At 48.5% G+C, this 27,792-nt stretch overlaps 2 protein-coding genes across 2 annotated transcripts in view; one reads left to right on the forward strand and one right to left on the reverse strand.

Annotated features, from left to right (window-relative positions):
• Positions 1 to 2,777: 2,777 nt before the first annotated feature.
• Cryl1 (crystallin lambda 1) overlaps positions 2,778 to 27,792 on the forward strand; it is a 97,538-nt gene continuing 72,523 nt past the window's right edge. Inside the window, exons 1-3 of the mRNA XM_050152290.1 lie at positions 2,778 to 2,909; positions 11,400 to 11,507; positions 23,111 to 23,237. Coding sequence (XP_050008247.1) covers positions 2,869 to 2,909; positions 11,400 to 11,507; positions 23,111 to 23,237 — 276 coding nt within the window. The 5' untranslated portion in view covers positions 2,778 to 2,868. The remainder of the gene's footprint in view (positions 2,910 to 11,399; positions 11,508 to 23,110; positions 23,238 to 27,792) is intronic.
• LOC126507651 (guanine nucleotide-binding protein G(I)/G(S)/G(O) subunit gamma-2) lies at positions 11,517 to 13,450 on the reverse strand. Its single transcript, XM_050152291.1, has one exon. The coding sequence runs from the start codon at positions 13,000 to 13,002 to the stop codon at positions 12,787 to 12,789; it is 216 nt and encodes a 71-aa protein (XP_050008248.1). The 5' UTR covers positions 13,003 to 13,450; the 3' UTR covers positions 11,517 to 12,786.

The raw sequence follows: 27,792 nt of genomic DNA on the forward strand, positions 1-27,792 counted from the left end.
TGGTCTCTCTCCCTTTAAAAAAGCGGCTACTTCCCTCTGCTCTCTCTCTTCACTTCCTGCTCCGTGGCGACTAGACTCCCTTCCTGGTTGCACAGAGGGCTGTTGTCCAAGACAGTGATCTGTAAGTTTTTTCCTCTTTAAATAAATACCACCCTATTAATCATAATTCCAAACTGGTGTGGCATTGTTTGTGACTTACGCCTTCAGGGGCCAGAGAAGGAGAAAGATTGTCAGGCAGAACTTGTTCTCCCTCCCTCCCTCTTCCTCCTCCTCTTCCTCCTCCTCTTCCTCCTCCTCCTCCTCCCCCCCCTCCCTCTCCTCCCTCTCTCTCTCTCTCTCTCTCTCTCTCTCTCTCTCTCTCTCTCTCTCTTTCTCTCTCTCTCTCTTTTTGGTTTTTTGACACCTACCTCTACCTCCTGAATGCTGGGATTTAAGGACTGTATTATCACCACCCGACTGGCCTGGCTGAATCTCTCTCCACTTTTTTAACTCAAGAGGCCTCACCCAAACCTTCTTGATATTGCCTTTGGGCTACACAAATCATTCACAGACATTGGTATCCGTTAGCTCATCAGGCGGTCCAATGATGGGCTTTAGTAACAGCTCATGTCACCAGAATGATGCTGAGCTGCCTCCAAACACTCTGCCGGCCCTGAGGCTGGGAGGTGGCCTGGCTCCCCGTTCACCGTCTCCACTGCATTACAAGCAAGGACCTGACTCTGGTCTAACCTTTTCCAGCTGTTTCCTTCAGGACACAGATCTGAGTTGAACACAGCATTTCTTTTTTCCTTTAAGCAGTTTATGACCCAGAAGTTCCCAGTTATCTTCAACTCCCAGGTGTGCTGGCTGTTCTTGGTCGCTGACGCGACTATATCTGGACTAGATTCCAGCGGCTGGCCACAACTGGGAAGGATTTTTTTTCTTAATTACATTGTTTGAAGTGGGAAGACCCACTTTTAATCCAGACCTTTTGAGTTGGGAAAATAGACCTTTAATTCAGATCTTTGGAGATGGGAGGATCCACCTCTTATCTGGGCCATGCCTTCTGCTGGCAGCCATAGAAAAGACATGGGAGAAGGAAGATGGCAAGCTCTCTGCCTGCTTGCTTTCTCTTGCTCCAAGTCCATTCCTTTACATGCAGTAGAGCATACTTCTTCGGGTTTCCAGTGTGTACTGAAGACCAGCGGAGACATCCAGCCTCATGGACTGAACTGGGTTCTTGGACTTTCCACTGGGAGACAGGCATTGTTGGACTAACTGGACCAAAGCCTGTAAACCACTCTAAATTACATTCTATAAATTCTGTTCCTCTAAGGAGCCCTGGATAATATACCCAGGGCTTGAGGTTTTATCTGCTGGATTAGTTTTTTACCCTTGATTGAGTGTGGGGTTGTTTGAGCGTATATAGAAAAGACACTTTGACCACATGTCCGTTTGCAAAAACAAATTTCCCTCTAAGGCCTGTGACTGCTCCAGCCGTAAACTTTTGACCCATCTGTGGGGCCTCAAATCTAATTAAAGAGTAGTGGGTAGCCAGGTGGTGGTGGCGTACGCCTTTAATCCCAGCACTCAGGAGGCAGAGCAGGACTATATCTATGAGTTCAAGGCCAGCCTGGTCTATAAAGCCAGTTCCAGGAAAGCCAGGGCTACATAGAGAAACCCTGTCGTGGAAAAACAACAATCAAAGAAATAACCTTAACCTCTTCAGAGGTTCCTCTTTCCATATTCTCCACAAGGGGTGGGAATAAGGCAAGGGTCCACTCTCCTGAATCTGTCAGTGGTTGTGTATTCTTGTTTGCCCAAACTTCTGACGACGATGTGTTTCCACTTCTGATTGTGGTGTGTGAACACAAAGCTTGTGCCAGGCGGTGTGATTCCCCTCCTTCTCTGTCTTCTGTTCTTAACTAAAGAACCAGGAGCCAGGACACTAGGCAAGTTCTTTTCTGCCCCTGCCCTCCTTGCTATTACTATGTGAGGCCCAGAGTGGGCTGGAAATCCTGGCTTAGCCTCCCAGGTTTGGGGAGAGCATTTGTGATACTGCAAGCCCCTCGGGGGCTTGGAGTTTTCTTTCTTTCTTTCTTTCTTTCTTTCTTTCTTTCTTTCTTTCTTTCTTTCTTTCTTTCTCTCTCTCTCTCTCTCTCTCTCTCTTTCTTTCTTTCTTTCTTTCTTTTCTTTCAAACGCAACGCACGTGGCCACACTGCACTCCTCGGCAAGGAGGAAAGGAGGAAATAAGGCACGCAGAGGCTGTGTGGCACTTTACAAGGAATTCAAACGCGTCCTTCCGTTTCTCAGAGTGACATATTCGGAGTTTTCCTCTGTAGGTGTCCCTAAGTACCCGAGCCTCAGTCGACATCAGGGAAGCCAGGCGGCAGGAATCTCACCAGACTTGCATTTCCAGTGTGGAGTCGAATGTAAACAGTGACACAAATGTCCTTAAAGTGCCGAACTGGAACTGTCTTAAATGCTTTTAAAGGAATATCTTCTTGAAAGCGCCTCCGGGGTAAAGCTTTGCGCCAATTTGGTAGTATCCGCTCCTGGGGACACTGTTTTAACGGTTTCCTGTTAAAAACGAAAAGGTAAAAATTGCTCAGCTTAGAAGTGTCCGGTCTTCCCGGTTTCATCCAAGTTCCCCAGTTCTCAATGCTAGATAGAGGGAACAACCCTCCGCCTAGTCGCAGGCTCCGCCCTCCTGCGCCTTGGCCCCGCCCCTGAGCTTGGCAGCCAATGGGTACGGCTTCACGAGGCTCGGGCACGCCCACGCTGGAGCCCGGGCCCACCCTGGCGCCCAACCCCATTCCGGTTCACTGCCGGTCTGCTCCGCTTTCTCCCTCTGGTTGCTCAGCTGTGCCGCCAGGCCCGGATCTGCCATGGCGTCCCCCCCAGCGGGCGGTGTGGTGATCGTGGGCAGGTAAAAGTCTCAGTGGCGCTGCGCTGCAATGGTTGGCGTCCTGGCAGCGTCCGGAACGCGGGGCCTCGCGCGGGCGGCCGTGGGTGCCTCGGGTGGGCATCAGGCTGTACCTCGCTCTTCCACGCGCTTTGCACTTGCGCTCCGGAGCTGGCCTGGCAGGAGACGCAGTGGCGGCTGTGGCTTGGTGGAGCCCTGAGGAGAGCTAATGTTTTCCTCAAGTCGGTGTGGGTCACCTCGAGGTTTCTACCTTTGTCAGTGCAGGCTCAGTGTTGCAGGGCTATTCAGAGGTTCTTGGCATCAAGTACTAACCGAATATTAGCTATGATCCTGCGAAGACTGTGTTCTAATGTTTTGAGACGGGAGTCTCAGTCTAGCTCAGGCTGGCCTCAAAATCTCTAAGTAGCTGAGGCTACTTGAACTCATAATTCTCCTGCCTCTACCTCCCATTACTGGAGTGCCTCCACTCCCAGCTTGAAAACGGTGCCCTTATTTTTATTAAGAACACAGATAAGTGATTTACCCACGATGATAGTAATTGATAGAGATTGGCCTGGGTTGTTAGGAAGGTTCATATGTACCGTGGGGCTAGGCTGGAAAGCCTCTGGGGGCAGAACCCTTGACGAGACACCTGGCTTTCCTTGCTTTTGTGTAAGTGTGTCTCACGGCAGGAGGCCGAGTCATTTACAGCCCAAGTTCATCCATACTGAGCTCTGTGCTCATGCCTCCCTTTTTTCCTTCATTGCTATTTTTTTTTTCAATAAGGAGGGGGCGTTTATGTGTACTTTTTATTGGCTAGCGGTCTCCAATTCTATCAACATGTAACAACTTAGGAACTCATATTGGTTGATAGCTATTTGAGAAGTGGTTTCATGTCCCCATTTATGCTTTTGCCCACCCGTTGCCCTGTCTGCAGATGAGTCTCAAGTTCAGGGGTTTCCTTTGGAACCGTTGGGAGGAAAGTGTCAGGATGCCTCTGGCCATTTTTTCCTCTCACAGAACTGTGAAAGTAACTGCACCTTTGTCCTTCCAGGTGGATGCCTGTGGTTGAATGGTCAGGGAAATATAAAAAGTGCCCTTTGCCCTGTGGTGAATTGTGCTGCCTCACCTTCTGTGATAGGCACCAGGGTCAAGGGCCAGGGTTGTTTGGATCTCATGTTGGGAGTTAAGTCGTGTTCCACCTGCACCTAACAGGTGTATCACGTGGAGGAGTTACTATCAATCAGTTATCTGAACTCATGGTCAGGGAACTTAGAAGGAGGGGGCTTGGGACATCTTAAGGACCACAGGATGACCTGGGGTCATTGGATGTTATGCTGACTTCTAATGAGAAAGTTCTGTCTGTCTTTTGCTTACAACACCCTTATGAACACGAAGTGGCCTCCCCTCACCCTTCCCCACCCCGCTTTCCCATCTGTCTATCCAGCGATCAGTCAATCATCCACCTGTCTGTATAGTATCTATTACCAGCCTTCTACCGTGTATCTTGTCTCTATTAACGTTATTTCTGTCTTCTCTGTCACTCTCCATCTCTGTCTTTCAGGGCCCCGTAGGTGATTCCAGGGAACATCCATTTAACAGGTTGTGCCCAGGATGTAAATCAGTTCCTTAAACCTGGATGGAGAGGTTGGCAAGGCTGCACACCTGCACACCTGTAATCCCAAGGAGGCGGAGACATGAGCATCAAGTTCCAGGCCAACCTGGACAAGAGTCCCAAACAAAAACAGCAGCAAAATAGACCTGGCTGGGGTTCACTGTTTTTTTTTTTTTTTTAAAGCAGTTATACAAGTTTAAAAGTAATTATTTTTTTTATTAGTGTGTGTGTGAGAGAGAGAGAGAGAGAGAGAGAGCGAGAGAGCGAGAGCGAGAGCGAGAGCGAGAGCGAGAGAGAGAGAGAGAGAGAGAGAGAGAGAGAGAGAATGAGTAGAGGTGATGCTCTTATGTGGGGCCTGGGGATCAAACTCAGATTAGGTTTGCATGGCAAATGCCTTACACCCTGGCCCCCTCTTTGGCCTGCCCCCCTCTTCCTTACCCTCTCTCCCTCCTCCTTTCATTTTCCTTCAGGGCTGGGGACTGGACTGGGCCCTGCAAATATTGGGTAAGTTCCTTGCTGAGCTATTCCAGAAGTCATTTCCACCCCATCTGATGTAGGACCTTAGTAAGTAATATAGTGCGAATGCTATGTAAACAGTTCTTATTGTTTAGGGAGTAATGACCAGGAGAAGTCAGCATGTTCCAAAGGATGCAGGGTCTTCCAGTGTCTGACCTGTGGGCATGGAAAGACCTCTGTCCAACCTTGCTGCCTATCCTGGTAGCCACTGTGACAATGTGGACACTGAGTTCTTGAACTGTGTTCAGTTCTGCTCATTGACTGAACTTTAACATTTACTTGACTGTAGTTTAAATTTTAATAGTTGCACATGGCTAAAGTCTACCATATTGATCAAACTGATCACTGCACATCTAGAGCCCTAAGAGTTTGATTAAAAATTTTGTATATAAAATATAACACATATTAAGGATAGAAGATTTTGATATCACAGAACATGGAGTCAAAACTCCCACAGTTGAGAAACTGCCAAATATATTAGCACGCCCACCTATTCCTTCTGTTCCTGAGAGACTGGTAGCTAATATCCAGAGGCCCTTTCACCTAGACCCTCCCCAGGTAGGCTTTTCTTGACACCGACACCCTAGACTGTGCTCACCTTCATCCACATCCCTATTTATCTAGCTAAACCCAGTGACTGAGTCTCAGTCCAAATCTGAACCCTATCAGGTGAACACAGATGGGGGGTGCTATCTTCTCCTTGGTTTCTCAGCCCCCTTCACACCTTCTCATTTGGTTGCCATCTGTCTGTCTACCCATCCACCCACCCACCCATCCACCCATCCATCCATCATCTATATATCTGTTATCTGTCTATCATCTCTTTCTCCCCCCCCCATCATTGCACTTGCTCATGTGCATGTATGCTACAGGGCATGTGTGGAGGTCAAAGGACAATTCTCAGCAGTTAGTTTTCTCTTGCCACTTTGTGGGATCTAGGATTGAACTCAGGTGGGCAGTCCTGTATGCAACTGCTTGTACTTGCTTGGGTCACCTGACCAGCACTGTACTTCCCCACTAGAGGTCGAACATCCTCCTGGTTATATAATGAGTTCCAGGCCAGCCAGGGCTATCTGGTGAGACCCTATCTCAAAAACAAAAAGCTGGACTGTCCCAAAGCCCAACCCTTTGACTTCTGTATCAACCTTCACTCCCTTGGCAATCTTATCAGTCTCCTTCTTGCAAGCGTGCATATTGACATCTGAGGCCCGGCTTTGACTAGGAACCCAGTTCATAACCAGTTATGTGCTAGATCCATACCGCTTTAACATTGGCTTCCCGCTTAAATAAATTGGCTTCCGCCGGGCGATGGTGGCGCACGCCTTTAATCCCAGCACTCAGGAGGCAGAGGCAGGCGGATCTCTGTGAGTTCGAGACCAGCCTGGTCTACAGAGCTAGTTCCAGGACAGGCTTCAAAAGCCACAGAGAAACCCTGTCTCGGAAAACAAAAACAAAACAAAAAAAAATTGGCTTCCCTGCACTTCTGATTGACTCTCCTAGCATCTTCATCAATAGTGATGTCTCACTCTTTCTTGTTCTTGGAATATAATTTGGCATCATCCTTGATCCCCCCATCATATGGACCATCAGCAATTATGTTTGAAGAAGATATGAATGAATCTAGAACCCAGCCGACCACTCTTCTTCCCCCTTTGCTTCCGTCCTGGTCCACTCTATCACCACTTCTTGAAGCAGCCTCTGGACTTCTGTACTCCTTACTCCCATGTTTACCCAAGTGCAGACATTTCTTGTCTGACTTGTGATAGGGCCGTGTGGATAAATACATCTTAAGGTTAGCCTACAAGGAGTGGAAAATGCCTAAATCCAACCACCCATCTCCACATCCCAGTCTAGTGCCATAGCACACTGGGAAGTGTTAGTTTCCTTAGCGATCGCAGGGCTGACTGGAAGCTACAGTTGCTGCTGCTGCCCAGCATCTTGAGGTGTAGCGTGTGTGTCTGTGTGCGTCTCTGTGTGTGTCTGTGTGTGTGTCTGTGTGTGTCTGTGTGTGTCTCTCTGTGTGTTGCAGCATCTTGCAGTATAGCGCAGAATAGCTTTAAACTCAAATCTCACTTGGCCCAGCCTCCTGAGTATTGGTATGCACCACCATTCCCAGCTCCAGAGAGTTCCTTTTGAACTTTTAAAACCAGTCACTTCACATCGGTAAGCTGAAGCTTTTCACTGGCTACCCATCACACCCAGATTAAAAACCTAAACCCTCCCATGGCCTCTGAGGCACTGTGTATGCCATGAGACCACCCCTCCGGCCCCCTGCTCTGCCTTCATCCTCGGCCACTGTTTCCTGCCACCTCCACGCTAGCGCTGTCACCCTGTTCTCCTGGACCTGCAAACGCACTTCAGCTCTGCCAGGGACACTTCTTCCTGGCGGCTTCTCTCACTCACTTCCTGCACTTTTCCTGGTGAGATAGGCTCTGGTGGTGCTTTCGGATTTCCTCTGCCTCCCAGTCTGCACTCCCTACTTAAGGCCCTTCTTCCTGCTACTTCCTCTTTCCCAGTACTTCTGTTAGCTGGCTGTCTCCTGCCCCTTGTCAGCTCCTTCTGATCAGAGCTGGAGTGGCGCCTGGCATACAGCTGGCGCTCTGCATCGCTCCAGCCAGCTGCCATTGCTCTTGGGTTAGCCCCAGGAAGCACCGCTGACCTTTATCTGGAGTTTGTCACTAGCACGTCAGCTTTTTTTGCTGTCAACAACTAACACTTACCAAGCTCTACAGTGTGCCAAGATTACAAAGGTTCCCAGAGCGCAGGAGTTCATCCTGTCAAGAGCAAACAAAGTCAAGGTGCTGATGAGCGCTGCCCTCTCCACTTCCCTGCACAGAGCCGAAACTGTATCTGCGGGCTGAGGTGCACCAGAAAGACCTGGTTACCGTCTGCTCAACCTCACGGGCCTTGGGGTTTAGACAGAAGCCAGGTCTTCCTTGGACTTGTCATGGCGTGGCACTCTCAGCCACGCCATGCCTGCCTGCACATAGGAGATGCTCAACAACTGCGTTTGCTTAGAATCAGCCCTAGGGGAGACCAGCTTCACATGTCTGTGTCCATGGGCTCCAGATCTGCAGATTTAACCAAACCTGGACTGAAAATAATTGAAAAAAAAAAAAAAGCCTGACTTCTTTCTGTGGCTGTCCTCTAAACCAGTGGTTCTCAACTCCTTTGGGGTTGAATGACCCTTTCACAGTGCTTGCCTAAGACCATTGGAAAACACAGATATTTATATTATGATTTATAACAGTAGCAAAATTACAGTTCTGAAGTAGCAATGAGATAACTTTATGGTTGGGGGTCACCACAACGTGAGGAACTGTGTTAAAGGGTCACAGAACTAGGAAGGCTGAGAACCACTGCCGTAAACAGTGTACTATGACGGTCATGTACAATAGCACTTTCTTTGTGTAAGTTATTTACGGATGATCAAGGCGGGATCTGTAGATACAGGATGATGGGTATAGGTTCTGTGCAAATGCTACACCATTTTAGGTAAGGAACATGGCCACCTACTGGGACATGGGAGGAGGGCCCTGGGGCTAATTCCTTACAGCTGCAGAGGGCCACTTCATTCACTGTTTCGGTATCAACACCTCTAGCTTGTGACAGTTTTTTAGACTTTCCTTGTTCGTGGTGACCTAGACAGTTTTGAAGAACAGCAGGCAAGAGGTTGAATTCTGTTCGTTCTTCTACTACTTTGCCTGATTAGACAGACAGTGGGGGAAGGGTTGAGAGGTCAAGGGTCATTCTCATCACGGCACATCCTGGGAGTGAACTGTTGGTTGACTCACCACGATTGATAGTAACCTTGAGCAACCTGGCTAAGGTCCTGTTTGCCTTGCTTCTCTGCGGCTGAGTTGCTCCCTGTTTCTTTTCTATACTTTTGAGAGTGGTTCTGCATAAGTTGCATTTAGGGTGTGGATGGAGGGTGGATTAGTCAGGGTTCAGATCTGATAGAATGAATATATATTTTTTATCCATCATTTATACAATTTATTAGAGCGACTTATAGACTGTGGTACAGCTAGTTCAGCAATGGCTGTCTCCCAGTGGAACATCCAAGAATCTAGTGGCTGTTCAGTTCATGAGGTCGTCAGTATACGCCGTAATCCCAAAGAAGTAGACTCTACTCCCAGCAAGTGAGAGAGAGGGCAAGCAGGCACAGAACGAGAGCTTCCTGCTTCCGTGTCCTTTATGTAGGCTGCCTGCAGAAGCTGTGACCCACATTAAAGGTGGCTCTTCCCACCTCTAAATTCTGGATTAAAGCATTCCCAATTCAAAAGATTCAGTTAAGGAAATCCCCTCAGAGTTGCATTCAGCTACCAGGGTGTTGGGCATTTCAGATGTAGTCAAGTTGATGACCCAGAATAGCCATCACAGTGCGACCTCGTGTCCCCGAGGGTGGTGTGGCTGCATGAACTATTGGGATTCTTTCACAGGGTGCTTTTGTTGATTCCTTGCTATGTAACGTCATTGTCTTGGTCCCTGAGCACTCTCCTAATGGTTCTATGTGTCCTTTCGACGTGCTGGCTCAGGCAGGCACCTACCTTAGCTCTTCCTGGCTTTCTGCGTTGCAGACTGCTCCAGGGTCATCTTTATTTTGTGTGCTCAGTCCTAGAAATATTCATTTCTCCAAGGTGTTCTGCTTCCTTTGATTGAAGAGTGGGATTAGAAGCCGATTTGGACCTTAGATGTGTTCTGGACTTTCTTTTTTAGATACATAACTTACTATGTAGCCCATGCTGGCCCTGAACTTAAGACTCTCTCATCTTGACCCCCAAGTTCTGGGATAGCAGGTATATATATATATATATACACAATGCACCCAGCTGTGTTTTTTCTTTTTTCTTTTTCCTCCTTCTTCTTCTTCTTCTTCTTCTTCTTCTTCTTCTTCTTCTTCTTCTTCTTCTTCTTCTTCTTCTTCTTCTTCTTCTTCTTCTTCTTCTTCTTCTTCTTNTCTTCTTCTTCTTCTTCTTCTTCTTCTTCTTCTTCTTCTTCTTCTTCCTTTTTTTTTTTTCTAGACAGGGTTTCTCTGTAGCTTTGGAGCCTGTCCTGGAACTAGCTCTTGTAGACCAGGCTGGCCTCGAACTCACAGAGATCCACCTGCCTCCACCTCCCGAGTGCTGGAATTAAAGGCGTGCACCACCTGGCTCAGCTGTGTTTTATAACTTTGTTTTTAGTCCTTTGGAAATGGTGACTTTTTGTCCTTTGACTTCAGTAAGTCTGGAGGGGTGGATGGGACATAGGGCAAAGACTCGCCCAGGTCATAGCTTCTCTGGTAAAGTGCGGCCTAGCATGGGGGAGGCTGTGGGTTTGCTCTTCACACAAAAGCCTGGAGTCCCAGCACTCCAGAGGTGCGGCAGGAAAATCAGGAGTGCAAGGTTTCCTTAGCTCCCTGGCCAGCCTGGGCTGTTTCAGGAGACCTTGTCTGGAAGCAAGGGAAACAAAAGTTAGATCTTGGGGGTTTTCTTAGAGAAGCTCACACACATGCTCTTTGGTGTGTCTTTCTTAATGCCCTTTTCTCTCTGTTTAACATTTTAACCCTTTTAAAAAAATTATTTAACTTTTATTTTATGCACACTGGTGTGACATTGTCAGATCTCCTAGAACTGGAGTTATAGACAGTTGTGAGTTTCCATGTGGATGCTGGGAACTGAACCCAGGTCTTCTGAAAGAGCAGCCAGAGCTCTTAACTGCTGAACCATCTCTCTAGTCCTGCCTTTCTTTCCCTTAACCACATTCTTGGAGTCTATATTAAAAAATATTTTTGATAAAAATTCTTACCCTTCTTTATAAAAACAAACAAAACCTGAAACAAAGAGTAAGGCCCCTGAGTCGGACCTCTTGGCTTCATCTCCTCATCACATGACAAGCGGCCGGGGATTCGTCCCTTGTCACCGTCCTTTCCTCAAGCATGGAAGAGGAACTGGTAGCATCTTCTGTCTAGAGCATTGCAGGGACTAGCAGAGGGGGACCTGAAGAGTGACCAATGGTGTTGGCCCCCTGTGCTATGCTTGGATGTAGTGAAAGTGGGCGTCATTGGCTGGGGGCAGAGGGCGGGCAGGGAAAGTGCACTCGTCCCTCAGTATTCATGAGTGAGGGCTTCTGAGGTCCCCAGAATGGTATCAACATAGATGCTCAAGTCTATTAAGTGGCAGTGTTGCAGAGGTGACACACATTTTACCTTTCAGTCCTTCTAGGTGTTGTGTGCCACACAATCCAACATAAAGGCTATACCAACTTTTCAGACATTTGTTAAATGTTATAAGAGTGGGATGTTGTATCATTTTTATAGTGCTTTATCTGAGCCATGAAAAGTGATTAGATCAGTAAATGACTTAAATCTGTTTTTTCTTTTTTTTGTTTAATTTTCTCCCCAGTGGACTCATTGGTCGGAGCTGGGCTCTGCTGTTTGCCAGTGGAGGCTTCAAGGTGAAACTCTATGACATTGAGCAGCAGCAGATAACAAACGCCCTGGAAGTCATCAGGTAGGTCCAGCTCACACATCTGGAGGCTCACACATCTGGAGGTAATCAGATGGCCCTGTTCCTCTCCAGCTGTCTCACTCCTCAGGGCTGTGACTACCTGCCCCATAGGGGCAGCTCTGCAGCCACTCTGAGACGACCAAGGCCAGGTTTAAGGTTCCCTGGAAGAGAGCGTGAATCTAGCAGTGAAGGGGCTCCCTTGGTGAAGAGGGCCTTTACCTTGGCAAGCGAGGGAGGGGTGGAAGAGCCCAACGCGAATGTCAGCCTCCATCCCTATTTACAGCTCCTCCGGTGACAGTGATGCTGGCAACACTCGTCTTAAGCTTTTAGAGATGCTTTAGACTCACAGCAAAATTGAGAGGCAGGTATAGCGATTTCTCCTATGCCTCAAACTTCCCACAATTCATTGTTTCCCAGCCTTCAACATTCCTCTCCCACAGGAGATGAAACTGCTTTGACCATCATTGTCATTAGGGTTCTGTCCTGGTATCGTGGATTCTGTGGGTTGCCCCCTCGTGTGTGTCCACTGTTATAGGACCATGCCGACTCGTTCTACGACCCGAAAAATGCTCTGTTCTCTGCCTGTTCCTACATCTTCCCCCAGTCCCTGGCAACCACCGATGTTTTCCCTGTCTCCGTAATTGGTCTTTTTCAAGATAGTTTGTAGCTCTTTCCGGTTGGAATCTTTCATTTAGCAATGTGCCCTTAAGCTTCCTTCATGTATTAATGACACAGCACACTGAACCCTGACCAATAGTCCATTGCCTGGACTATCCATTTCTCTTCTGAAGAGTACCTTGGTTGCTTCCAAGTTTTACAAATTGTGAATAGAGATGCTATAGACGTTCATGTGCAGATTAGAGCAGACATGTTTCAGTTCCTTTGCATAAATACTGAAGATCATGACTTCCTGGATTCAATGGCAAAAATACATTCTTTTTTTTTTCAGCTCAAGACACTGGCTTTAATGTTTATTTTGTTTTTAAATATGAAGCAGAAATGTAAGATCTTAAAGGGATAGCAGGAAAGAAGTGACACCAATTTTGTTTTTTATACATTGCCCTCCTCCAGACAGGTCTGCAGGGTCAGATCTCTAAAGTTGGGTGTGGAATTGGCTTCCATTCTCACAAGGGGACAATTCTTTAGACATGCACAGCCTGGAGTGTCCAGGATGGTTCTCCTTCCTCTCTTTAAATGCTGCAGACCAGAAAGGCGCCCACTTTGCTAGAAACTCTACATCAATGTCCCTGGAGCCCTGGCGGTCTTCATCTTCCTCTGAGACTTAAAGGATAGCACAGAAGAACTTCTTCTCCCGAAAGGGGTTTTCTGAGGCCGGGACTGGGGTCAGCAGTGGGTCTTCCTTGGCGTGTGCCTCACAGTAGGCCATCAAGTCTGCAGCCGCCTTGGACACCTTTATCCTGTCGATGTTGGCTTCCATCTTCAGCTGCTCCACCAGTTTCCTGGCTTGTGCTATGCTAGCGGTGTTGTTACTGGCCATCGAGGAGCTGGATAGGGTTATCAGACACTCTTGTCAACTTTCAAGGCCGGAGGTTCACTGGCAGATCTGACTTACTTGGCTCCAGAGGCTTGGTTAGAGAACAGCTTCTTCTGGCGGAGCTGATGGGTGGTCTACATTCGGTTTTATAAAGAGTCATTGCACTAACTTCCAAAGTGGCTGTACTGTTTTGCACCCTCAGCAGCAGTAAATCAGAGTTTCTGGCGCTCTGTATCCCTGACGGCATTAGGGAGCCATAGTATGTGTGTAATGATGCCATCTTGTTTTTGACCTGCTGATGGCATATGACTCTTCCATGATTTTCTGCCATCTGTAAATTCCATTCCTTTCTTCGGTACTGAGGATTGAACCCAAGGCTTTGTATGTGTAAGCATGTGCTCTACCATTAAGTAGACATAATTTCTTGACTTCTTCCCATTAAAAGCATGTTTCCGGCTAACTGGTGAACCTTGAAGTTTTTCATTTGCGGTTACTCCCTGGTGCGTGATAATTATCCCAACTCAGAATCCCACGTACAGATTCTGTAAAGTGACTCTTCAGAAATTCTGGCCTCCCATATTTCTGGGAGTAGAAGTCATCAGGGAATATTTAAATACATTAGTAGAAGTATATTGATTTGTCCCCCTCACCAGAGTCTACAGGTGCCCAAGTTGCTTGTAGGAATGTGGCACAGCGTCTGTGCTGAGCCCACTCATCCCGTGTCCTTTCCACCATCTCTAGGTGGCTTGTTATTCCCAATGCAGTCCCCATGCTGCAGAAGTAGCTGTGCGGCATTGTTGGGGACAATGGCAAGAAAGCAGTCTGCGCATGTTCCATGCAGATGAGAAGCAGTTTCCTGATTATTATTTCCACCCGCAGTTGGCTGCACCTGAGAACGCCGTTCCTGAAGACGGGAGGAGCGGCAGCCCTCTGTCAAAGCCATCTTCTGGTCCCACCTGACTAGTTTACATAAGGGCTTTGCAGATCTTGCTTTGGAAACAGTAGCTGGTCAAAGCGTCATTACCAGAGGTTTTAGTGTCAAAGCCTGGGCTCTGACTGCCCCACAAGCCAGGCTTAGTAATGCATCCTGGCACACCAATTACAGACACAAGTTACAGTGGAGAGCAGAGGAAGGAGATTTGGTCAGTGTGGCCATATGGGGAAGAAGAACAGATAAAAAGTCTAGTGACCCCCAAGTCTGTTTTGGGGGATCCTAACACAGGCTTAGGTTTAAACGAGGGTAAGTGTTATACATAACTGAGCAGTCCTGGTCAAGGTGTGGTCCCGCCCATCACTGAGCTTTATCACCTAACTTCTGGTCCTGCAGGTGGCCTGATGAGCTAGCGGAATCCCAAGTCTGTTCCTCTTTGAGCTGGCTCCAGGCTTCAGCCTTTTCCTTCCCTCAGCATGAGGTTCCCAGGGAAATTTTAACTTTTGGAGATCTGTTGTCTCAAAGTCTAATTGCTGAGTGGAGAAATAATATCTCCTCCCCCGGTGGGGTGGTTACAAGCCTTGGTATTGTATCCTTGGATGGGGACAGCTTTTCAGCCGGCCGAGACTTGTCCCTGGCTTTCTGGTGATTGCATTTGTGGTTGGTGGCCCTGGAGTGGAGTGACATTAGCTTCAGAACTGTCCTAGTGTTACTGTTGGCTTCAAAGGGCCAAAACTGCCAGAAGCCAACACACAGGGAGCGCTGCTGTGAAAAAGATGGAGCAAAGGCTTTTGTGGCCCCTGGCATTTACCTGCCAGTTCTGTGGTGAGTGCCCGCTGCTCTAGGGGGAGGGCACCATTAGGTCGAGCTGTGCATTTTGTTTTCAGTGATCTGCATTTGTCAGTGTCACCTGAGCTCTGTGCCGCTCACTACAGATGACAGGTCTTGCCTCAGGGCTGGAATAGCACAGGTTTCAGTGCTATGACTCATGTGTAATGGATTAATTAAAATGCTGCAGGATCCCCTGCAGCTGCAGCGGAAGAAACGCTGCAGGTCACCGAGGGGTGGCAGAGGGCAGCTGGTCCTGAGAGCAGCCAGTCCTAGGCAGGGACTTGTGCAGGTTGCTGAGCAATGGCAGTGGGCCATGTGGCCTCAGGCAGTGAACAGCGGTCCCAGGAGCAGCCAATCCCAGTCAGGGACAGCGAGGCTCCCCAGTGGCTCAGTGGTTAGAGCAGTAGCAGGAAACACCCTGGTGAGCTGGCCCAGTGGTTAGAGCACTTGCTGCTCTTGAAGAACACCTGTGTTGACAGGCCCATCTCAGGCAGAGGATAACTGCGGGTCACTTTCTAGCTCAGGGCACACAGCCCCCCCCTTCTGGCCTCTTCAGGTAGTTCTCTCTCTCTCTCTCTCTCTCTCTCTCTCTCTCTCTCTCTCCTCCCCCACCCCCCTAGACAGTCTTAGAAATCCCTTGTATGTTAGATTGAGCCTAGGCCAGTGTCCTTGAGCTCTGGGCCCCTCTGTGTTTTCAGAGATGGTATCTGTTTATCCTGGAATTTACAACCTTCCTGCCTCTTCTCACAAAGCACTGAGATCCCAGGTGTGCACTCCCTTTCTTGGTAACTAATCTTAAATAGCAGAACTAGCGCACATTGATTTGGAAAGTGTAAAACAAATGGAGAATAGGAGAAGTTGACTTTTTTTTAATAAGAGAAGGTTTATTTATTTATTTATTATGTATACAATATTCTGTCTGTGCATATGTGTGCAGGCCAGAAGAGGGCACCAGACCTCATTACAGATGGTTGTGAGCCACCATGTGGTTGCTGGGAATTGAACTCAGGACCTTTGGAAGAACAGGCAATGCTCTTAACCGCTGAGCCATCTCTCCAGCCCAGAAGTTGACATTTTTTAAAATATTAAGACATTAGAAGGGGCTGGAGAGATGGCTCAGTGGTTAAGAGCATTGCCTGCTCTTCCAAAGGTCCTGAGTTCAATTCCCAGCAACCACATGGTGGCTCACAACCATCTGTAATGATGTCTAGTGCCCTATAATGATGTCTGGCCTGCAGACATACACACAGACAGAATATTGTATGCATAATAAAATAAATATTTAAAAAAAAGACATTAGAAGCTAGGCATAGTGAGTGGCTCACATCTGTAATCCTAGAATTAGAAGAGCTCAGGCAGGAGGATTGTGGTAAATTCCAGGTTAGTATGGCCCACAGAATGAGATCCTGGCTCAAAAAACAAAACAACAAGACATTAAGTAAGTTATGATTATAACTCATGCCATGTGATGAGGAGATCTGAGTGCCTGGGACAAACATGTCATTCAAGACTAATCTTTTCCTAGCAGGGAGGGAGGCGCAGTGGGGAATTTGTTACCATCTTAGGTGGAGGGCAACATCTAAGGGGGAGAGGCCTTGCCCGTGCCTCCCTGCTTCACCCTTGCTCAGCTCCGAGCTCAGTAGTGCTAGCTCTCAAGGCCTTCAGAGCAAAGGGCGTTCAGAGCACTTTATGAAGAGCAACTGAAACCCGCTCAGCCGAGTGCCAACCCTGCCTGTAGATCGGCGTGTGTTTATTTCTTGGAATTTGCAGCTTGTTGCTTTTCTCCAAGTTCTCAGGCCCTGGGTCATGATTTGCCTGTGCACCCCCACTGAGGTATGAGCATGCTGTCTTCATCTGTGATCGCAGTCTTTGGGTGACATCTCCATTTCTCATCGGCCCTTTTCTACTCTCTGTGGTCCCCGGGACTCAATTCCCTCTGCCAGCGTCTCAGCTTTTTATACAGATCAGGAATTAATAAACCGCTGAGGTGATCTCTGAAGCAAGGCCCTGTCCTCTGGCTCCTGACCCCTGACGCTGTTTCTGAACTCATGCCCTGGGGGCGACCCGATCACTTGTTTTTACCCTTGCCAGCCTCCTTTCTGGCCTGGTCTGAACCTCATACTAAGCCATGTTCCCACCCGGATTCCTCTGGATCTGTCTGGTTTCCTGCTTGGGGATTTACGTTTAGTTTTCCCACACCCAGAGCAGCTGGGATAGTGGGTGAGGTGTGGTGGTCCGTGCCTGGCATCCTAGCACCCAGGAGGTGGAGGCAGGAGGATCAGGAGTCACTGTCACAAAACAAAATAAAACAACCACACAAACCACTCGCTAGCATAGTGGGCCACAAAACGGCCATAAATTATTGCCCTGCCTGTTGATAACCCCACACATTTTTTTTCTTGTTTGCAGTACTAGGGATTGGATTTGGGGGTTCATGCCTGTGAGGCGAGCATCCTTGGTGGTCCCTTTGCAGTGTAATTTTTGTTTTGTTTTGAGGCAGAGTCTCATTGTGTAGCCCAGGGTGGGCTTGGCCTCCTAAGCCAGGAATAACATGCACGTGTCAGCCCGGCCGGCCCTGGCATTACAGATGTGAGCATCATCCCAGCACAAGGTGACTTTCTACTCTGATCTTGGACTTGGGCCAGGCCATGTGCACTGGCCAGTGGAGCAATATTAGCAGTGACTCAGCAGAAGCCTGGAAGGCACAGTGCATCAAAATGTCCACAGTTGTCCACTGTGACTTCCTGGCACAACCCAGTGCCAACCGCTAGGCAGAGAAGGGATGCAGCCCCACCAAGATGGCTGGCCCAGGGACCGGGACAGGACACGGGGACGAGTATGCCTTCCCTGGCTAGGCTTCTGCAGTCAGCAACCACCAATGACTTCAAGGCTTGGGGACTGGTGGCCTCGTGCTGCCAGGAGAACTCTCCCTGCCCCAATCCATGTCATCCATGGGTGTTCCGTAAACAAATGTGTTGTACAGAACATAGCCCCTCGCGTTTGTGTCGGTGTCTGGAGCCCATGTTCACCATATGCTGGCAGAGCCCAAGGTACCACCCCAGGTAAGGGAGATGGCTCAGTCAGAGGAGTGTGGTGAGCACACCCGAGGGTTGGTGGTTCTAGCGTACCGTGTGTGAGGGAGTGGAAAGGAGAAGGTGCAGAATAGGCTGTGGAGTCAGATCGCAAGGAAGCAGAGAAAGCATCACGTGGAAGGAAAAAATTACTATATTTCTATACATTCCCTACATGTGGAAAACATAAAATCTATTATCAGAGAGTATAACAAGTGTAAATATAGTATATAGTATATATATAACTATATATATAGTTTATGTGTTTTAAGAAAGAATAAATGTAAGACATCATAGATGTATTCATGGAGGGATAATATATCTAATGTTTGTGAGGAATACAAAATAAAGTATGAGCAGGTGGCGTGGCAGATGCAGTCTCGTCACAGAAGGACACACAGGGTGCAGGCCCAGGAGTAACCTGAGCCTGGTGCTTTAAGGTCCACAGTCGGGTTGTGGATTCAGTTGGGTCAATCCACCCCAGTTATCTGGGTGTTCACAGGTTCTGCTCTTACTTGGCTGCCATCGTGACAGGTTAGGCAATTGCTTCACTTCCTTTGCTTGTTTTTTCTGCTCAAACAGAAGTAGCCTGAGTTGACCTGCTTTGCAGCAGCTGCGTGTGAAAACTCGGGCAGGAGTGTGAATGTCACGGCTGGCTCTAGACAGTGGGCTCCAGGTGATCACTATTCCTGAACCTTCTGAGGCCAGGGGCGCTTGGATATGAGCATGCTGACGGCAGGACAGGGCTGTGCAGGCTTAGGCGGTACTGAAGATGTGGGCTCAAGAATGACATCACTTGTGCCGGGCCTGGTGGTGCTCACCTTTAATCCCAGCATTGTGAGGTAGAGGAGGGTAGATCTCTGAGTTCGAGGTTTTCCTGGTATAAGTAACAAGTCCAGGACAGTCAGGGCTACATAGAAGGACACTCTGGGGACAGAGAGATGGAGTGCTTGCTGCACAGTCATGACAGCCTAGCTTTGGATCCTAACTCATAGACCAGACACCAAGAACGTGGTCTTGCCTATGCCTGCTGCCTTAGTGCCATGGTAGTCTTGAGACAGGATTGCGGGGACCTGCCAGCCTTGCTGAAAATGTGAACTCTAGATCCTGCCTGGAATAAGGCAGAGTAAGAGAAGGGTACCCGACACCTGGCCTTCACATGGAACTCCCCCCATGAATGAGTAAATAAATGTTAAATAAAAAGAATTTTTTTACAGTTTTTTTTTTTAAAACAAAACAAAACAAAACACCCTTACGTTACAGTGATAATTGTTTACATTCTTTTTCCATTCTGAGATTTTAGGTTTTGAGATAGAGTCTGTCGTGTCCCAAGCAGGCCTCAGACTTGCTGTGTACCTGAGAGTGATGATAATGAACTTCTGATCTTCCACCTCCGCTTTCCAAGTGCTGGGCCCGCACCTCAGGATTGGCACTCAAAATTTTTTTTTTTTTTTTTTTTTTTTTCCGTGCATCTTGATGTCCGTCTGACATCTAGTGGTAAATTGGTGTATTGCAGCCATTGCTAGCACATTATCAGGTCAACCCTGCAAAAGTGTGTTAGAGTACTGTTACAAACAAGTACTTTTTAATGGAAACAGCTTGACCAAAAAATAAAAAAAAAGGAAAAGAAAAAACTCTGTCATAGAATTTTGAGACCATTAAAATAGAGAAGAAAACAACAAGAAGAGAATGAAGGCCCAAATTGAATGTGGTGGCGTATGCTGTGTTCTCTAGTGCTCAGGAGGTTGAGACAGGAGGATCCTGAGTTCAAAGTCAGCATTAGACAAGTAGGGAGGCCTGCATAAAAAACCCAGTTCCCGTGTGGTGACAATTTCCACCTGTGCCAGGAGAGAGACCCATACACTGCCCGACCCATGGCCACCTCAGGGTTGTTTTCTGAAATGGATTAGTGTATCTCTTTCTTGGGGCTGTGGAAAAATACTTGAAAAATCAACATCAGCAGGGAGAGGGTTTATTTGCTTTACAGTTTAAGAAAGGATACATAGCCAGGAGGTGGTGACTGCTGCACAGCTGTAATCCCAGCACCTGGGAGGCAGAGGCAGAGGCAGAGGCAGAGGCAGAGGCAGAGGCAGAGGCAGAGGCCAGAGGCCAGAGGCAGAGGCAGAGGCCAGAGGCCAGAGGCCAGAGGGCAGAGGGCAGAGGCAGAGGCAGAGGCAGAGGCAGAGGCAGAGGCAGAGGGCAGAGGGCAGAGGGCAGAGGGCAGAGGGCAGAGGCAGAGGCAGAGGCAGAGGCAGAGGCAGAGGCCAGAGGCCAGAGGCCAGAGGCCAGAGGCCAGAGGCCAGAGGCCAGAGGGCAGAGGGCAGAGGCAGAGGCAGGAGGGTCTCTGAGTTCGAGGTCAGTCTGGGCTATGAAGCGAGTTCCAGGACAGCTAGAGCTACACAGAGAAGCCCTGTCTCACTAAGAAAAGATACAGCGTAGCATGATGGGAGGCATGGCGGCAGGGGTATGAGGCATTTGGCCACCTTGGGTCCCAGTCAGGAAGCGAGGAGAGATTATACCACCGACCATCTTGCTTTCTCCTTCAGTCTGGGCCTCTAGCCCATGGGATGGCACTGCCCAAAGTTGGGTCTCCTCTCCTCAGTTAAGCTTTTCTGGACACACCTTCGCAGACCTGCCCAGAGGTGTGCGACGGGGTGATTCTAAATCCTGTCAAGCTGGCAGTGTAGATTCATCACCACATGGAAACCCTTTGCTTAAAGATAATATGGAAGCTTATTTGTGTATTTTGACACATCTTCCCCCCCCTAATTTCCAGCAACAGAAGGTACTCTCTTTCTACCTAAAACTAAAATCAAAACGATAGTTTTAAGAGAGAAGAAACTGAAACTAAACCAGGGCACAGCCCCGATGCCGTGAGACTCCCTCGCTCTCAGAGCTGCCCCTGCTCTCCTCAGGGCTTCCAGTCCAGCCTTGTGCTAGCAAGGTACAGCAAGGCTAACCGCATCCAGTTATAGAAAAGCAAGGCCACAGGGTGCCCTGAAGATTACGAGGACCACGCAGATGCCATGTGCCCTCTGTTGGTGGGAAAGAATGCCTGCTGCTCCTTGCCCACAGCCTTGGCATAGGTCTGGCCGTCCATATGTGAGACGTCGAGGAATCCGATCCTTAGCTGTACCGCTTTCAGACAGCATCTAACATGGAGAGCCCACTTCCCTGGCTCCCTCTGGACTGCCCAAGCTTGACCCCTGTGTGAGCTCTGTCTGCCACCCTCTTCCTGAGATACCCATGGGTCTTGCAGTGTGTGGCCCCCTCATTTCCACAGACCTGCGGTGTGCTCCTGCTGGCTTTGGGATCAAGGACATCAGAGGCTTGAAGACAAAAATGACTGCAGAAAGGAATGTCACATGTGACCTTACTTACGTGTTGAGAGTAGAATGGTGGTTACCTGAGGCTGGGGGAGAGGGAGAGGAAGGGCAGGGGCAGGATGAGCAGTGGGGACCAAGTGTCCCATGTGCTGTATGAGCTATATTTTTCACAAACCTAGGAGAGATTTTGAATGTTTGCAAAATGCGAGGTGGCTATGTGCTGTGATTTGGCCATTAGACAATGTGTACCGGTATCAGAACATCACGTGGGACTCTATAAACGCACACCATTTTGATGTATATCCTCTTCAAAAGCTGAAACCTGTGATGTAAAATGAACTAAAAGGTGTTTGACTTGCTGGTAAAAAAAATCTGTGGTATAACTTGGGGGCCCAGGTGGTGCCTGGGCAGCTACGTGTGGTCATGTATGTGCCCTGCCCGCTCAGTGGTTCATGCCACGTGAACAGTGCCGGCAGCATATAGCTTGTGAGAATGTGGGCTCCGCATTCAAACTGCATGCCCGGTGTTACTGCGCAGCTTACACGGCATGGCACTGGCTCCCTCTCCTAACTCCCCTTTTTCTTTGGCAGAATCTCGCTATGTGGTCCAGTCTGGTTTCATACACCCATGTTCCTCCTGCCTCAGCCTTTCCAAGTGGCAGGATCATAGATTCACTACACCTGGCTAAGACGATACTTTCATTGGACTCTCCCATGCCAGGGGACTGAGGCAGGAAGCAGAATGAACTGTTGGTTATAGCCACACCCCACCATGGAGTTAGTTTCAGTGTGACAAAATACATGTCCCCAAGTCTGTTATCTCATCATCTTAAGAGCAGGCGGTGCATGAGGCACGGGCTGTGCGTGCTGTGTGGTTGTCACCACCGTTCCTAGAAGCTCTCCACCCTCCAGAGCAGAAACTGCATTCAGTAGCCTCTAACTCCTCTTTCCCCAAACCCTCAGCCCTGGGCACCAGCACGCTGCGTTCTTTTCCTAGTTGACTGCTCTTGGTACCATAACCAAGTGTGACCTGTCACAGGGTTTGCCTTTTTGTGAATGGCTGGTTTCACTTGGCACGATGCCTTTAAGAACAGCCATACAGCGTGTGCCAGAGTGTCTTCCCCTTTAGAGACTGAGTGGTCCTCCTTTTGGCTAGGACACGCTTTACTTCCCTCTCCTCCTCCTTCAGGACGAATAGTACTCGATCACGTGTCTATGCTCCAGTTACTTTCTGTTATCAGCTTCCACAGCGCTACTGTGAACCGGCTGTGTAGAACCTCCTCAAGGTTGTGTTTGGGGGCCTGAGGAGATAGTGAACTGTATTAGTGTTTGCCGTGTGAAGCGTGTAAAGTGTGGACCTCAGTTCAGCTCTCATGTAAAGACCCTGGTGTGGTAGTGTGTACTTGGAATCCCCAGGGCTTTTAGCTGGAGCAGCGAGCCTCGGCCCGCTGAGCAGCCCTGTCTCCAAAAGCAGTGCATGGCTCCAGAGGAATGGAATCCACGGCTGACCCCTGGACTCCACACATACTGCATACGTGTACGTGCATGCCTCTCTGTGCACCCACATATGCACAAATTTGAACCCCTCCCACCAAAAGACTTTCCAATTCTTGGGTTGTTACTTAGAAGCAGCGGGATCATGTGCTTGTTTTTATGGTTTTGAGGCATCTCCAGGCTGACTCCCTAGTTGAGGCACTGTCTACTTCCTCAGTATGGAACAAGGGTTTGAGTCTCTCTCCACATTTCACCATCACGTCTTCTCCCTCTTCCCCCCTTTCTCCCTTCTCTCTCTCTTCTCTTTCTCCTCCTTCCTCTTCCTTCTCCTTATTTTTTGATAGTAGCATCTAAAAGGTGTAAGGCTGTGTCTCATTGTGAATTTGCATTGGGTCTGCCCAGCTCTGCCTTTAAGTTTGACTTTAGTTGCCATGGTGACTGTTCTCCGCATCTTTGCAGGAAGGAGCTGAAATCGCTGGAGCAGTCTGGTTCTCTCAAAGGCTCCCTGAGCGCAGAGCAGCAGTCGACGCTCATCAGTGGCTGCGTTAACCTCGCAGAAGCAGTAGAGGGCGCCATGCACATTCAGGTGAGTCAGAGCCAAGGCTCAGAGGATTGAAGAGGCCCCAGGTTGCCTTCCAGCTTTTCTGGAAGCACCCGCAGGCAAGATTCCACCATGGAAGGTGTGGACATTTTGTACCTTCCAGATCAGAATTTTGTTCAGTGCGTGCTTCAGGTGCTGGGATTGTGGGAATGTGGGGTGGGGGTGGGCTAGAATAATTCAGGGAATGACAAAGGCAGGTAGGAGCCTTCCCTGAAGCCTGTGGCTTAGAACACACTCAGGTCAGACAGGCCAGGGGACAGCGTCAACACATAGTGGTAGTGGCTGGGGAGCTTTGGTGTGCATATTAAATTCTGAGCTCCACGTTCTCATTTGTAGGGGGGCGCTGACCTCACTCTGGAGTGGCATGAGGGCTTCCACCTGGGAATCTGTCTAAGGTGACTCTCCTGGAAGGCAAGGCTGTACTTACCCAGTGATAGGATTAAAACGCACCTCTTTTGGGGGTTGATTTGCTGTAAGAGGTCATTGACCTAGCCCCTCCAGCCCCCCACTCTCCCACCTCTCCCCACCCCTGCCCCAGCACCTGCCTCCATCCTCCTGTGGACTTTTGATAAGCTTGATGACCTGTCACACCCAACAGACGCGCTGTGTGAATAGTGGTCACAGTGTCCAGCTTAGGGGGCAATGGTGAGAAAAGTCTGCACACCCCGTGGGGGCACAGGTTTGTTTTTTCCTTCATGTTTTCAATGTGAAACTGGTTGCATCTCTGGAACCCGCTGATGCAGCGGCACAGTGTCTGTTTAAGGAGCAGCAGCTGTTATAATTACATGATCTAGCTATAGAGTGTGATCTGAAGTGTGAATGTGTGGCGGACCACTGGGATTTTTCCGGTTTCTCATTTCACAAAGCATTTTGGTCCTGTCTCCCAGCAGGCATCCTCTCCTTCCAGCGTATTCTTGCATCTTAGGTCTGTCTAGCCAGGTGCCTAGGGATGTTTTGCTTCTTCAGAGATGCTCATAATAGAACTTTTGAATTCCTGCATGAACTTTCACTCCCGCCAGGCATACGTGTGTACGTAGTACTCCCTGTATCTGAGAAGTGGAGATGGCGCAATACAAGGTCATTCTTGGGTACACAGTGAGTTCTAAGTTAGCCTGGACCCTGTGAGACTGTCTTGATCCTCCCCAGAATGTCCGCCTTCCCAGAAATAAAAAGAAATTTCACCCCATCGTCAGTTACTAGTCCTCGAACACTGAGGCTGTTTTCTCTTCCGTCACAGGACATGTGGTTTTGCAACCTGCCATATTGCTTCCTTTTTAGTTGCTTTTGGAAAGCTTTTTTACACATAAGCCAGCACTAGTGGGTGTGAAGACATGCCCTAGGATAGTGAGTAAACCTGTGTTCTAGAACTTTCTTGCTATGTTTTTCAGGCTAGCCTTCAGTTTGTAGGTTCAAGTCATGTTCCCTGGCCTCTGCCTCCAGAGCCCTGGAGTACAGGCAGCTACCACTTTGCCTGTGGACTTGGACTTTTCTCCCCATTTTTGAAAACTAGTCTAGCAGATATAACCATAAACATCTCATACAGCAGATCGTGGGGCTGAGAGGTGGCTCAGAAGCTAAGAGCACTTTTGTTGCTCTTTCAGAGGACATGGGTTCAATTCCTAGCAACCACATGGTGGCTCACATGTAACTCCAGTTGCAGGGAACCAGACCTACATACATACATGCAAGCAAAAACACTCACATACATAAAATAAATATATCTATGATTTTTTTTTTAAGAATGAAAATCTTCAGTAGTGTGAAGACATTGTAGTGGCTTGGATATAAAGTCAGTCCTTTCTGGGATAGTCTTAAGGGTCCTTGACCCAGAAAATGCTTTATAAGTGATAGTTATTTTATAAATTGTATATTGTGGAATTTGTGTACAATTTTTGACAGTAGTCAAACGGCATGGAGCTAGAGGTGGTGTTTCCTATGCCGCAGACGCTTAACTGAGATCTGACTCTGTTTGCTCTGTTTATGTTGAGCTCTGTTGTGTGGAGCAAGCAGAGCTGGGAGAGGAGGGAGGAGAATTGAGTGAGTCAGACCCTGCTAGCTTTAGTTCCTGTAGGGGACTGCATTGGGAAGCTGTCTCCAGGAATTCAGAAACCTGGAGACAGTGAGTAGGGCTGGGGAGGTTTAAGGCAGATAGGATTTGGCAGGTGGAGTTTGGGGGTGGTGGTGGAAGGGGCCAGGGTAGGGGCTGTTTTAGGAGATGAACAGCGGGGATGAGCTTGTGTGCCCTAGGAGCTTAGTGGGAGTGAGAAAGCAGTTGAGATGGGAGTCACATAGGGTGGCTTTTAACACCAGTGCAAGGTTCCTTAGGCCAGATGGATTAAGGTTTCTGCCATGCCAAGGATAATCCTGTCACCGGGACACTCAGTGTTCTCCCTTAGAAACAGAGTTTGGGGTGTAATTTCTATCCTGATAGACTCTTCCAGAAGAGTGACACGAAGCAGAAGGGGAGATGGGAAGGAAGTCACATGGCAATCCCATTTGCTAAATGGCCGGTTTTCTTGGGCATGCGAGTGTAGGTTTTCCTTCTTTCTTTTCTGACAGGGTCTCACCCTGCAGTTCAGCTCAGGTTAGCTTGGAATTCACTGTGTAGCCCAGGCTGACCTTGAACCCAAAGACATCCTCCTGCCTCAGCCTCCCAAGAGCCAGGATTCTAGGCGTGAGTCATTACCCTGGCTTGTAGTTTCTATACACAATCTTTTTTAAAATTCTTATTTCCCTGTGGTGTTGGGTACCCAACACCAGGGCGTTGTGTTTGGCACTCAGGTTTCCCCCCCGCTGAGCTGTAGTACACAAGTCTCCATCACAAAGGTACATCTCCAGTCCTTGCCTAGACCAGGTCTTGCCATGCAGCAAAGGCTGTCCTAGAACTTGCGGTCCTGCTGCCACCACGATAGGCAGGCGATAAACTTGATAATCAACATCTGTAATTAGTACTTATCAATGTTTCAACCTTTGTTTACCAGGCAAACGAATGAACAAAACCCCATAGAAAAACCATGTAATGGTATGCTGCCTGTCTTAAAGACTATGTTAATGTTTTAATACCCAGGAATGTTAAATACACAACTTGGAGAGGGCTGGGTGTGGTGAGTCACTCCTGCAATTGTATCATTTAGGAGGTGGAGACAAGGGGAATCTATACAAACCCGAGGCAAGCAAGATCCCATTTCAAAAACAAGCATTTATGTATTGTGTGTGTGTGTTATGCGCACGTTGCACACGCGTGCACACACACACACTCATGTCACAGAGAACAAAGTGTTTTTGTAGGTCCACTATCCCAAAACAAATCCACTTCTTGCTGTATTTAATTTCCTTAAGACTGTATCAAACAGAAGTACAGTGTTTGAACTTAATTTTCTGTCTATGAGTATCAAGCAAGCTGGAGTTTCACAAGCCTACTGGTGCCTGTCCACAGGGCCTCACGCAATTAGGAGACAGCTCTGCCACTGAGCTGCACCCTCTAAGGCTCCGGGACCTCAGTTTTTGTTTTTGTTTCGAGACAGGATCTTACAATGACCAGACTGGCCTCGAACTCCTGACTTTCCTGCCTCTTGCTCTAAAGAGCTGGCAGCACAGGTGTGCTCTACTACATCTGCCCCTCTAGAGCCGCCTCAGGAGCTGCACCCATCCCCAGTCCCCACTGCTTCCTTTCTCTTGTTGAAAAATAGGGTGCTAGCAGGCTGTTTCCTCAAAATTGTTGTTCTAGGAAAATGTTCAGAAGTGGGAGGTGGAGCTTAAGGGTAAGCAGATGCCTCCGGGTAGCTAGTAGCTTGCACGTCGCAGCTCCTCAACCCCAAATAGTCCCGGTGTAGGATTTGCTTAGTCTCTGTGGCCAAAGCCCCAGTGAGCTGCGCTTCGTTCTTCCCTAAGGTAATCCTCTACCCAAGTCCCAGAGGGCAGGAGTAGGCGTGAGAAGGTGTCCTAGCACTCTTGAAGTGTTGAGAGCCTCCAAGAAACAAACTTGAATTTCTAGAACTTAGTGCAGTTTTGAAACCAAATCTTGCTTGGCAAGAAAGTCTACCGTACTGGAAAATAAGCTGCGTCTCAAAAGCTGGTCTGAAAGCATCGCCCTCTGAGAGCATTAAGGCTCATTAGCTACTGGAGGAGGCATAATCTGATCTCCGCGATTGAAGCCTGGGATCACGGTGGCTGCCCGAGCCTTGAGAGTGGCTTATTAACTCAGGAAGTTGAAATGGAGCTTGCTTCCAAAGGCAGGGCTGGGCTGAAATCTAGAAGCCTCTTTCACACAGTCTCTGCGGTTGCTGGGAGCTTGCACCTGACCCTCACTTTCTTTCCAGCCTGGGAAGTACTGGTCTCATTTGGAAAGGGCTTCCAGACATGGGCGTCAGTTACAGGAGGCTGCGCTCATAAGTAGCAGCATTTGTAAAATGTCTGTGTTTCTTTAAAGAACAGCAGCCTATTGGACCTCTGGTCATGGTCACTGAGGCTCACAATGGTCGCTTCAGTGGGGATGGAGGCAGTTGGGGGTGCGCAGGCTGCTGGGAAGGCAGCATTGAGC

The sequence above is a fragment of the Alexandromys fortis genome, unplaced genomic scaffold (assembly GCF_014885135.2).
Source record: "Alexandromys fortis isolate MF-2015 unplaced genomic scaffold, M_Fortis_MF-2015_v1.1 scaffold_75, whole genome shotgun sequence".
Taxonomy (NCBI): Eukaryota; Metazoa; Chordata; class Mammalia; order Rodentia; family Cricetidae; genus Alexandromys; species Alexandromys fortis.